The sequence below is a fragment of the Aptenodytes patagonicus genome, chromosome 4, assembly GCF_965638725.1.
Source record: "Aptenodytes patagonicus chromosome 4, bAptPat1.pri.cur, whole genome shotgun sequence".
NCBI lineage: Eukaryota > Metazoa > Chordata > Aves > Sphenisciformes > Spheniscidae > Aptenodytes > Aptenodytes patagonicus.
Genome location: NC_134952.1, coordinates 65,854,662 through 65,868,035, shown reverse-complemented (window position 1 = coordinate 65,868,035; position 13,374 = coordinate 65,854,662). Strand labels below are relative to the sequence as shown.

General features: G+C 40.7%; 1 protein-coding gene across 3 annotated transcripts in view; it reads right to left on the bottom strand.

The window, feature by feature from the left end:
* ARHGAP24 (Rho GTPase activating protein 24) overlaps nt 1-13,374 on the bottom strand; it is a 292,263-nt gene that overhangs the window by 190,541 nt on the left and 88,348 nt on the right. For all 3 annotated transcript variants that reach the window (XM_076337010.1, XM_076337009.1, XM_076337011.1), the window contains one exon: nt 2,310-2,509. In XM_076337010.1, the coding sequence (XP_076193125.1) occupies nt 2,310-2,489 (180 nt within the window). In that variant the 5' untranslated portion in view covers nt 2,490-2,509. The remainder of the gene's footprint in view (nt 1-2,309; nt 2,510-13,374) is intronic.

The following is a 13,374-nucleotide window of genomic DNA, read 5'->3' as shown; positions in this document are numbered from 1 at the left end:
ACACCTGCTGAATTCACATCAGAAACTGGATTCTGCTTTTCTCTAATTCGCATTAAGGCTATGAACATAAACTCCCTGGCTTGTCCTGTCCTCTCCTGCTATAGTTCTTCCACCTTCTATAAATATATATATACAAGGTGTGCAATTAGAGCATACCTCAGGACGAATAATCACCGCTCTCTGCCTCCTTCCAAACACAACCAACCAGTAAGCAAAATAAAAACTACAATCTGATTTGGAAAAAAACCTCATTAACTCTCTTCCATTACATTATTGTCTAAAAGAATTATTGTACAATTGTACATTGTACAGACTGTACAATCCAGTAGTGAATAAACAGGTATTTATCCTAAATACAGATCCAATACTACATGGCTAATACAATAACATAACAAAATACTGCTCGCCGTTTCCTAAAGATATCCCTATGCACTGAAAATTCATGGTATCAGTGGAGTTCTTTGCTTCAGCTCTCCACAGCAAGAACAACAGGGTTCCTAGAGGATCATAGCGATTTTCTTGTCAAAGTTAATGCAGCAAACCCTTCAATGTAGTTAAATGGGAAAAAAACATTTCTGTACATGGCATTGAACCTGGGACATATTTCAGGAACTGACACTTGTGCACTTTGCTTCAGAAACATTCCAAAGCTACACCAAGGTGAGATATTGACTGATCCTAATTTGGACAGGCCCATTCATTTTCCAAACCTATTGGCATATTTTAAGTTATACTTCTGTTGGCACTTCTCCCCTCCCTGACTTTGTATCTCTAGGTGTCTTTATGAACTTACTTGAGACTTAAGTGGAAAACTCAAACAAACTTTAGTTGTTTAATCAACTGCTACCTAGCCTATCAAAGGTATCAGAAGATCAGAATCACCACCTTCATTTCACAAAAGGGAAGCAGCAAAGTCAATAGGATCTTCTGAAGTCATCCCACAGGTCAGTGGCAGACAGACAAGATGATAATTTGGGCTCCACAGTGCTGGACAAAGCTTCATGCAATACAGCATTGTGTCACCTCTCAAAAAGCAATGAAGTCCTTTCATGCAAACATACTGGCAGATGTCAAGTGCTAGGAAGCAGAGTTGTATTCTGGAAACCCAGGTTCTGGCCCATAAACATTTTTATTTTGATGGCTGCTTTTTACACTTTTGATTAACAAAATAGATATAGTGAAAGATACATTTGATTTCCCAGAAATTATTAGCTATTTCATATTCAGAGTAGTCATGCTAACAAATAATTTGTAAATATGCAGAGTGTTATTTAATTAACCTATACTATCTGGGGTAATTTTAAGGGCAAACAGCTGCCAAGGCTGTGAAATTGGTATTTGGACATTAACTCGTACAAGAACCTTCTTTGGGAACAACTACCTCAAGACCGAACAGTTTTCTTAACATGTGCACCATAATGTAAGCTGTAAAGCTTAACAAAGTGTCATGACCTGCTCCATACAGGAAGCTAGATTAGATGGGCTTTACATCTCTGAGAACTCCCTGTGAAATCCCATATAAAGGTACACCATCAAAAATTTAGTAGGTGTGAAAAAAATATGAGTGCAGTTATATTTTAGTATCTGCACAGAGGTAACTCACAGATGTCAGAGCTTTTTCTGAAGTCACAAGCATCTAGGAAATGATTAACACATAGGATTATCATACTCCTGTAGGTGCTAGCACAAAATCTCTCTTAACTTATTATCACAGAGGCTCAGGCCTGCCCTGACCTGAGAGGCAGCGTTATTTACTCTACTCTTATGGCACTCTAGAGATAGGTGGTCCTAAAGCATGCTGGTGAAAAAGCTAAATAAATAGGAAAATAGATGAGCATTGAGGAGCAGTAAATCACCACAGAAGCAGCAGACAGCAGTCTGTTCCACATTACAGATGGCAATGTATTCAGGCTATAGTCTTACGGGATTTCCTGTTTGGGAAGACACAAAGCAGGGATGCTCCACATTTTAAACAGCAGAAAAACAAACTACCTTTTCAAATGAAGTTTATTCATCTGCCTCAATCGAGCCCATCTGACTGACTTTTGCTACTTGAACTTCATGTACACTTCACTCACTTTAAAATGCTGCAATGAGAAAACCTGACCTGGAAAAGGAAGTTTTAGAAACAAGCCTGATGGGGAAACAACACTAACTGCCAAGGCCTGACTCAGTTTTGTGTTCACTGTAATCAAAATCCCAAGTTGTACTGAGTCAGTGACAGAGAGGTTTGTTTCTTTAAACACCATACAATTCTGCTTGCATTAACTTATTTTCCTCCCTCCATCCTATCTTCTCCTTTCACTTACCAAGGGCTTGGTTTCATCTTCATCTTTGAAATAGTAAAGCTGGTCACCCTTGAGAACAAACCAGCGTGTATGCCAGGTCTTGACAAAGCCTCCCTGCTTCCGCAGCCACCCACACTTAATGGCACTGTGCCGCCCTTGGCTCGGCGGGGGAGTCTCTGCAGAGCCATTGTGTTCTTCCATTCTGGGACTGGGCAACTCTCCTGTTGAGAAAACAAGAGGAAAAGGTAAAATAATTAGATTATTATCCAGGCAGTACCTTGCTCCTTTCAGCACAGCTGGAAAAGAAACACGCCCCAACTACAAAGGTGTGCTAGAAAAGCATTTACCATCTGCCTGCTTATTCTCATAGTAGCACCCCATCAGCTGAGAGAATATTACTTACCTATAAAAGACAATAATAATAATTGCGTTGTTAAAAAGCAGACAAGAGGCAAAAGATTTGTTCAAGTACAGTATAAGATATTTTAACCAGAACCAAGGAAGACATCAGCTGTTTCTTGAGGTGAGTTCTGTTGGATTACAGATAGTAAGAAGGAATGAACTTACAGTACGTCTTCAGACCAAGGAAAGCAGTATGCTTCTCACTACCGGACCTCCCCATTTAATAATATTCCCTGAAAACCCCAAGCCTGTCAGGGATTAAACAAGCCTCTGCTTCTCCGAGGCTTAATATACCCCAACCAGACAAGCAGGCTTTTTTGTTTGTTTTGTTTTACTAAAATCCATTTAATGGAATGGTGACAGTAAATACAAGAAAGCTGCATATCCCCTCATACAAGCAATCCCCTGAAGTGGGTGTGTGTCCAGGCATGCTTATTAAGACATTATGCAAATCACACAGAATTTTGGCGCATCAACTCAAGGCACGAGAAGTGTGTCAAAACCAGAGCTGAAGTGTAGAATTTAACTTGCCAAAGTTTCATGTGGCTTTTCAGCCGTGTTAAAACTATACTTTTTAACCACCTCTGGACAGTCATGAATCTTGAATGAATTTTGTACATACAATCATGCAGTCATGTGCTTAACCTTCATGGTCAAAAGGCTCTTCCTGATCCCCTATTAAGTCTAGAGCTCAAGAAACTCAGAATTTTGAGTTGCAAGTTCTGATAATTTCAGTTGAAATACAAATCAAACTGAGACCTACATGTGCCAAACAGTGTATACCTAAACAGAATAAAATATGACTATAACCACAAACACAGCAGTGTACAAAATTAACAGTGAATTTTCACTGTCTGTAAGTGCTTGAAGAACAACATGCTGCTTTTCTTTCTAGACTACCACTGGCAGCCTTTCTTGCCTAGTCAGGAACTTACACAGCTGTTAGGGCCTGGGAAAGCCGGCTTCATAGGTAATGTCTTTATTGTTTCTAAACATCAGGGTGGGAAAAGAATAAAATATTCTAGACATTGCAGGCAGGAGACATCTCTGACTAAGAATATCTAGACCAAAGCTTCCTGTTCTGACTTTGGCAAAGTAGATTGGTGAGTCCAAGCCTGGCACTCCTGCTCTGATCCCCTATACAGCAACAATACTATTACTGAAGATAGTAACAGACATCAGCATTGCAACGGTATGTGCTCAGCTTCTAAGGTAGATTAGAAACAGAGATACACATTCACTTGATAGACGAGACCCATCCTTCTGACAATCAATACAAGTACTTTGTCTGGATAGTGTTACATCATTGTAAAATAAACTGCAATATAATCAAGCAAGAAGAAATAAATAGATAACAGATTTCAGTCAGGAGTGTTTTTCAGCCCATTTTTTCTTTGGCTCCTTTCTTCCTACCATTCACACTTATTCTCCTTTGGAACAACTTCTCCAGCTGCCACCTCTGCTGTGCATTTAGACCTTTTGCTTTTAATACCTGCACACAGTCTGTTGTCATGTCCCTGCTTTGCGCTGGATCCTGGAATCTGATCTCCGTGATTAAAAACTCTTAACTGCCCTGTGCCACTGAGGTTAACAGGCCTCAACACGAGCACAGAGGTTTCATCGCAAAGTACAAATTGCAGGATCAAAACTTAAATCACTTGGTATTCTTCTCAGAAAAAATAAAAGAAAATCTTTCTCCTGCATCTTTAGGTTCACCTAGTCACCCAGAACACTTGTACTGTTACATTTACTTGAGCAAAGTGTCCTGCAAAACGTACAAACGTGTCTGGCTCTCAGCAGAGCAAAGATTTTTTTTTTTGTGCCTGGGGTTACAGTTACGTCCTAACAAGAACGAACCAGCTGATAAACCCTCAGACCACACTGACAGAGAGTTTCTGTGAGGGTTATGTACCATCACAGTACACACTCTGAAAACTGCAGCTCTGGGGCTGCAGAGTACTTTAGATGTCGCCGTGAGTTTCTGAACTGAACCTTGCCTCCTTCCAATCTGGAGCTGCAAATGGAGATTCAGCTGCCACTAGAAGAATTAATAGCTTGCTTTCTCAGTGCCTTATTCATAAATGTCTGCTCACACTTCAAGGTGGTCTGGACTCTTGTAATATTTTTCATTCACTTTGCACTGTAATAATTAACCATGAATGCAACAAAGCAGTGGCTAAGCAGCCTCTGAAACACCTACAGCTTTATCCCTGGATGCCCAAGCACTCTCACTTGTTACCTTAGCTCTTTAGGAGGAGGAACACAGGTTAAGTGAAATTATTTGCAATAAGCAATGATCAGATAATCTCCAAGAACCGACTTCATCCATAAACAGCAGGCTTTATTAAACTGACTTGTACCCTACCTCTGCTTATCACCGTGTGTGGTGAAAACGTGTCAGGAATGAGGACAGACTTAACTGTGCTATATGAGATCATTCTCTCCAAAAGGAAATGCACCCAACTCATAACTGGCATTTTTTGAATATGAGCAGAAATCTCTTGGATGCTGCTGGTTTTTGGCTGGGCCAAAGTAGATGCCAAGAAGCAGCCCTCCAACTCACATCCTTAGAAAGTGAATTAGCAAATATTTTAAGGAAAGCATTGTAAACAGTAGGTAAGTTATTGCAACTGAAAAAAGTAAGGAACAAAATCATTACCCATAGGCTACCCGCTGCTCCTTGCTGCACAACCACAGAAAATCACAGCTCTCAGCTTCAGCTAACCTGATCAGTTTATCTCTGCTGCTTGGGCCAGCCTCAAGGCAGGAACAAAGGAAGAGTTTAAATACAGTACTTATGTGTATCACTGCAGTGTTAAGGACATCAGGTCCCTATTACACTTGGACCACAAACAAGAACCTAAAGACTAAAGTCAAAAGCAATTAACTACTTGGATGAAAGGCTATTTTTAATTTCATTCCACAAAGTCACATTTCACTGGTGTTGACACCAATGTGCAAACTAAGTATTTGGATTTTAGCTAGCCACGGAAAATGTTAATTGATCTACATCTCTTTGTCTGGTAAAATTTATATCTTAAACTATTTCTGCAATACTAAAACAAATGAGGTGTAGGAGAGATGACATTCTACTGCTCCCAAGTCCTCACAGGCAAATGTAAGATCTCCTTTAAAGCAGTAGTATAACCTGGGACACTTTCTGTACAAAACAGTTGTATTATTTCATTTATTAGTGATTTAATTTTCTTCAGCAGTTAAAATTTCAGCCACCTAACTTGTTTCTGTTAAGAGAAGTCGTATTTAGTCATGAGATTAAGCTTATTTGTTGTTTTCCATCTCTCCCTCCCTTTCAGAATCTGCCTACTACAAACCAGACTCAGAATCAGAAATTCCAGCAGCTGGCTCACTTTCACTAGTTGTTTTTACAGCTGTTTCAACATCAAGATCATAAAAATAAATTGCAGAAATATCAGGGTGCTGGCACTGATGTAGAGAACAGCGAGGTGCAAACAGTATGTAAATAACACATGACAAAGTGTGGAATTACATCAACATACTCCAAGTCCTCTCAGTCTCATGAGACGAGGCAGAAAGCCATGCGTTTTCAAGCACTAAATGAGCATATTCCTCAAACCCATCTTCTGAACGGGAAACACAACTTTTACTTGCTGCCAGAGTCAACTCTACTGACTTGGCCAACCTCCAGTTTAGGTAATGACCAGAACTGAACAAATGCTACATGGTCTGTTCATTTGGGGCTGGCCGTGGGCTAACTCTCCTGGGCTTGTCTGGACATTGGGAGTGCAAAGTAAACAAAATGAGAAATGTTCCTTGACGCACTGGCTCTGCATCAACATCTCCTGGTCCATGGAGCCCATTGCCCTCTACCACTGCTGGCCCCAATCCAACCTTTTTCTGCTCCCGTAAGGGCATCTGCCTCTCTCACTAGTCTGTCTAGAAGGCAAATAACTGCACTTATGTTCTCCTCGCCAACGTGGAAGGGCTGTGCCGGTGCCACGCACAGAAAGCAGGGAAGTGTTTCTCCTCAGCTACCACTCATTCAATACTTGAAATATGGAATTGGGCAGCTCCCCCAGATCCCAGCACTTTGCCAGGAAATAGTCAGAGAAAATCATTAAAGCACAGCAAATCCAGTTACAATGAGTAGTCACAGGATTGCACCAAGATGACCCGTTTGGTAAGAAACCCTGATGATTTCCAGTATGTTTTTATTCTCACTGAAATTTCTCATGGCCAAGATAGCACATTTCAAGCATGCAAAACATCATCAGCATTCACTTCCAGCAATCCTTCTTCATCTTTGCCATTGCTCAGATGCTGTATCAGGTCCTTTGCAGCCCATTATCAGCCTGGCACAAAATGGATAAAGATGAGAAGCCACCAAAGTGCCTGCCCCAGAACCGTACTCCTCCAGCCTGTCGCAAGTTCTAATCCTCTTGCTCTCCCAAAAGGGCAAGCAACGCAATGCTGCATGGAGATGACTTTTCCATGCCAGACACATTAACAGATATCCAGTAAAAGGCTGCAATTTTGCAGCAACAATTGAATTGGTCATTGATGAACTTACCTGCCAAATACATACACATACACACATATACACGTGCAAAATTCATAAAAATCTTTGTGACACAACAGTTCTATATAAAATTAGATTACTTCAATACTGTAACACTTAGGTGAAGAGATATAACTCACTTTCCAAGTGGTATCTAATTTCGGGTTCCTTCCTGCTTATTTCCCATGAGCTATATAAAGCATAAGTGCCTGAGTTTAAGGTTATCAGGTATGGCATGCTACCTCTGACCAGTGAGTTTCCTTTTGATTTTTCTTGATTTAGTCTGGCTGAGTAACAACTTCGTAAAACCATTTAGTATGTGAAAATATTGTCTGCCTTTATCTTACTCATAGTATGTCTCAAGACACCTGCAACTCTGCTACAACACAGGCATGCATTTGTGAGCAACTGCTGCAGGAAGCAAAAGATTGGCCTGTTTCTCACCATCAGGGTGCTTCAAATCAGTTGCTACTCATCTGTTGTGTCAATGGGATATTGCACATGGAAGGAAAAAAGAGGTAAAAAAATACTTAAAAAGAGGGTTGACTTTCTGCTAGTGCTTAGCAACCATTTTTACAAGATGCACATTGCAAGGAGCATGTCTCAATTTCTGCCACTGCAAGGATAGATTTTAAAGCATTCCTGTCTTGTTCTTTTTCAAAAGCTGCAGCAGTGCACTTGCCAGTAGCTTTCCTCCACAAGCCTTTAGAACAGACATTATACTTTTATCCAGAAGGTTTTCTGAGACATCTGAGAAAGCTTTTGTACTACTGGCAGTAACACTCCTAATCACAGATACGTCTGGCTGTTCTGCATTCCCCACTCTCATTTTTGTTCTATCATCAGGGACAGCCTGAAGATATTTTGCGTGAAAAAATTTCACTTCCACAGCCTAAATAATTACTACTTAGGCAAGAAAAAATTGTGAGAGGTGTTATCAGCAGTCAGATTGTAGAAGGCCTGATCCACTGCCCAGTGACGCTAAGGGAAAGACTTCCATTACTTTTCAATGCATTTTGGGATCAGTTCCAAAATGAAGACCCAATAATTTTGCCAGAAAATTGAGGTCTTGGTCAAATATAACTCTTCAGTACATGATTTGCATTTCCACACCAGAACCATCCTACATCCTACCATCCTATTCCTATGCTAGCCAAACTTTTACAAGCCTACTGTTTGCTTACAGGAATTCAAGCGCAGCTATAAATAGCACAAATAAAATGGGACTAGAGAATTTATAAAGAACATAAGAAGGTATTCAACTTCTTGTGAATTACAATGGAAATTAGTTAACAAATTCTGTCAGGCACCTTTGAAAATGTCAGCTTTTGTGTATGCATATTTATCTTCTGTGGTTGTGACTAGTCTTAGTATACATGTGCACAGTTTAAACCCTATAGATGAGGTCTGGACGCTAGTTCACTTCCCCTCATCATAATCCCACAGTATCAGCTGCCTTTGTCCCAGTATGAATCTGCCCATGGTCTAGGGTCACTGATGGGCATCAGACCTACCTTTTAGGAATCATGTAACGGACTAGTCTCTCAAAAAAATTCTGCCTTATTACGTTCAGGACAGCACTCAGCCCAAGCTGGCAGATAGGAAGCTGAAGTGTGCCAGACGCTTTGCAATTGCTCTTGAAATAGCAATGATCAATAGCAGTGCCTCCATGTTTAGTGTGGTCTTTGGTACAAAACGCTGGCAGATGGGGGACCACAGAGTCAGAACCTCTTGCCTCCCCTTTGTCCTTTCTGCAGTCACCACCAAATGGAGCTCAGAGTTAGTCCTAAACACATCATTTCTCTACTTGCTAGAACTTACTTCTTCCCCATATAGCAACAGAATCATGTTGGCTTCCTTGGTAGAGATAGCTGGGTAACAAAAGTATTTTGAAGTGTCCCCCATAGCTGTCAGCTGCTGTTACGTAAAGCAAAGCAGCTGCAGCAGTTCTGTGACTACAGCATTATGCTGTCAGATCAGTATTTTGGGTAATTGTCGTAGGTTAACTTCTTCTGCCTTTGCCATTAGGTCCTATTCTGTTTAAATCCATGCACCAACATTCAAACAAACCCTTTCTCGTCCTTCCACTACTGTTGTGACAGCAGGAGGCATAATAAAATTGCACAGCTAAGAGCAATTTGTCCATTACAGACTCTCTTCTGACACCTAGAAATGACACTTTGTTCTCTCCATCACTTCCTAATCCCACTGCTTTTTCTGAGTCGAGATGGACTCCACCTGTAGAATACGTGTAACTGATAGACATTTACATACAATCTGTCTGGTAGATTGCACTTTTCTCAAGTGCAGATATACCATGTCTGATTTAGCAGTGATTACAAAATGTCACATCACAAAGAAGGGTTTTGAAGGCTTAAGGAGCAACTTACAAGGATAACACTGTCTCTGTTACGCTTTTGCATGTTACTTATTATGCACGTCCTCAGCTTTTTCCTCACATGATGGCACACAGTTGCAAGACAAGGTTGCTGCTACCAATGTGATTGGAAAAGTGAAGGTGTGATTAGAATGGAGTGGTCCCTCATCTTCCAGGCTTCTGCCCAGGCTTCCACTTTAGGCGTCTTATTCTGTAAAACTGGCAATACTAGAGCGAAAATGCATACAGCAGAAAATCAGCTGTAACTATCTGGAGAAGCATACAAAACTACAGACAAGACAGAAAAGAGCCTCTAGTAGCTGAAGGGTCAAGTGATGCAAGATGGACAAAGAAATGCAGAACAGTTGGCAAGTCTCACAAGCTGAAATACTGCGCAGTGAAAAGGTCAGGGAGCAAGTAAAAAGCAGCATCTGGAACAGCAAAAAGATATTCCAAGTCCCAGATGCCTCTCCCAACCAATCAATGGGTTACACTGCCTCTGAATATCTGACACTGAAAAACCTCAAACCCTGTTTACAACTTCATACTTTACATGCAGAAAGTGATCGTTAAGGACAGCTTAAAAGTAATTTAATTCCCACATGTGAGTGGTGAATACTTCAGCACTTACTGACTTCACTTACAAAAGAATTGATTAAGAGTTGTGTCCAAGCATGATCTCAACAGATGATCTCTCAAAGTATAAAAGTAATCTCTGGCACTACTCTTTGTTCTCAAAGACTGATGGCAAAACGCATCCGAGTACGGATGTCAGCAGCTCTCTGACAGTGAATCACTGAGAATGGAATGATACTGCATGCTCTTTTAGGAAATCCAACACAACAGGACTTTCCGTGTTTTCCTATTCACAGCAGTTCAGGCCTTCCACATTCCTTGTAAAATTGACCAAGAGAATTAAGATGTTACAAGTTACATTCACTAAGTATGCTGAGAGGTGGGAAAAATACATTCTAGTTTGTCTACAGCAGCAAAAGCCTCCTTCCAAAACTGCTGCAATTCGTCCAAATCAAAGGAGCACACTGATTCTGCAAAAAGGGTTTGTGGTTGCTGGAGAGTGGGAGGAAGGAAGAGGAACATCTACTGCCTGCACCGCACTTCAAATTCATCTCTTGCTCAGAGCAAATACAGCCCCAGCAAAGTCCCAAATCTGGCAACAAAAGGCTAGCACAGCAAGTACTGGCTGGCGACATCTCTCCTGATACACAGATGTTCAGAGCAGGAGGAACCTTATTTCTGGGTGCCTCTGTAGAAGTCACAGTGGAAACAAAGGAAGATTCAACCCATCTCAACCCACCCCATAATTACCTTTTAAGTTTTACATTAGTTCACATTTGATAAACAGAAGTCTGTGGACTTATTTTTGACATATTTACTATTAACATTTCATGCGAAATGACTTCCTTCTGTTTTGTTAAGTACAATATAATGTGTTTCCTTTTCAGTTCAAAGAAGCACAAGTAACAGCAGCATTTGGTATTCTGCTGAGAGATCCTCTGACGTAGACATCTCACACTTGGAAATGTGTTCCCCAGAAGGACCATGGCATCACTGAAATGTGCGCTTGGGAGCATCCTGCCCGAAGCAGGAACTATCTCAGAGAAACTGACAGAATTACAGCACCTACCTGCACTGAAATTCAGAATTACCATGTCCATTTCTCACCCGCTCCGGCAGCGCATGGACAGTGCAGCACCTGGGGGCAACTGTAATGGCATGTGTGTTCACATTACACATGTACTGTATGCACCCAAAAGAGCATATGGATAGTAAACAGGTAGGCACGTACCGTACACAGGTAGTGAGCACCCACCCAGCTTCAGGGAGTATGCTGGCACCGTCCCAACTGAAATAAACACGGGCATGTCAGAACCAAAGGCTCAAACTTGGCACACTCAAGGGTGCATCTACTTCTATTCCTACTAAACTCAGCACAAGAGCCAAGATTTGTGTCCTCTCTGCATGTCAACCCCAGCAGGACCTAAACTTAAAATAGACCTACTTTTAAACAGAAATCAGTATAGTTTTAATGCTGTTCAGAAATGTTTTATGTAAATGGTAATTGCCTCTGTCACTTAAAAACATTAACCATACTGACATAAATTTCCATTTTAGAATACCAGAGACAATATAGTCAAAATTTATAAAAGCAGATGTGTGTTTTTCAACAGAAAAAGCCAACTCAAAATAAGCACCATTACTTTGTAGTTGACATTTCCATCTTCTGCCCAGGAAAAGCATTAATTTGTACTTACGGAATTAACATTTCACTTTTTTAAAACCAAGTTTGCATCAGAAAAATAGAGTCCACAATCCCTCCTATATATTTCAGAAAGCAGTAGTGAGTATGTTATGCCATCTAAATTGTTTTAGTAAATGAAAAATTATGCTATACTACACTAATAAAGCCATTGTGGCATTGCCCTTTCCAGTAAAGCCCTAAGCAAATACTGTCCCCAAATTCCTAAGCCAGCACCAAAACACTACCCCTTGCCTCTGAAATTAATTCGTATGGAGGAAGAGTATAAATTCATGTGGTCCTTATCCTTTAAAAGGTCAATCTGTGCATGGATGCTAACACCTACTTTTCCAGCTTGTACTGAAGGAACCATTAAAGCCAAAGATGCAACTCCCTACTGTATTGCACCCACAGTCTTCAGGCTCTGTTACTATAACCCACAGTGAAAAGGTGAACACACCTTCTTTAAAAGCATTCTGTGTTCATGCACGTCTTTCTGGTCATTACATAAAATGCATTTGAAATCTGCACAACATAGAGCGTAACTGCATGCTGCCATAGTGGGTAGCCTTCCTCCTCGCACGTGTCTGCTATATGAATTGAGTGAGAAGCAGAACTGAAGTCAAGAGCACTTTAGCAAGTAACTGGTTATCTTCAGTGACCTGAAAGCTAGCTAAAACCATGTAAACATCTTTTTCTGGCATTGCTCCACTGGGGGGGGGGGGAGAAGTTAAAACCAAGTTATTCACTTAGTAAATGATTCCGAAACAGGAGACATGTACATGTTACTCACCTACACAAAAATTAAGGTAAACATTTCTTGTTTTGTTTACTTAAAAAAAAGCACCAGCCAGTAGCAAAGCAACATCAGGCACTCTCCAGGTTTTAAGTAGGCTGCAAAAAGAGAGACAGTTGCATTAACTAGGACTAACACTTCAAGAGAAACAGCTGCAAAAGCAGAAGAGAAACAATCCAAAAATGGCAGGTCCTGAATCTGCAGCCACTTTGAAACTGTGCTAAGCATGTTCATGTTTACATAGTTCAATTTATTCAGCATAGTATATAAACTTAAAGTAGTTTAAGAGAGGCAAGGTATCCTGAGAATATAAATTCCTCCTGCTATGAATGACAGAGCTCATTAACAGCATAAAATAATGTTAAAAACAGACCAGCACGATCTACCTTCTCTTATTAAGTCCCTTTACAGTAAGGACAGTCTGTGTTTCATGTAAGTCACTCTCTGCAGGGCAAAATATCAGCGTGCCCAACAGAAAAGGAGGTTATCACCTACATTCAGAGGGCTTTACTATTTCACATTACTGTAGCCAAAGCAACAGAGAAGCCTCACCACCCTCCCCCAAAAAACAGCCCATCTCTCTATATGGACATCATTGCTCTGCACTGTTTCTTGATTTTTCTTTCCCTACCCATTTAAATGGCTGTGATTTCACAAGCCTGCAGCTACTACCTTGGACAAGTACACCTTGAAACATGAACCCCATGAACAGATTTC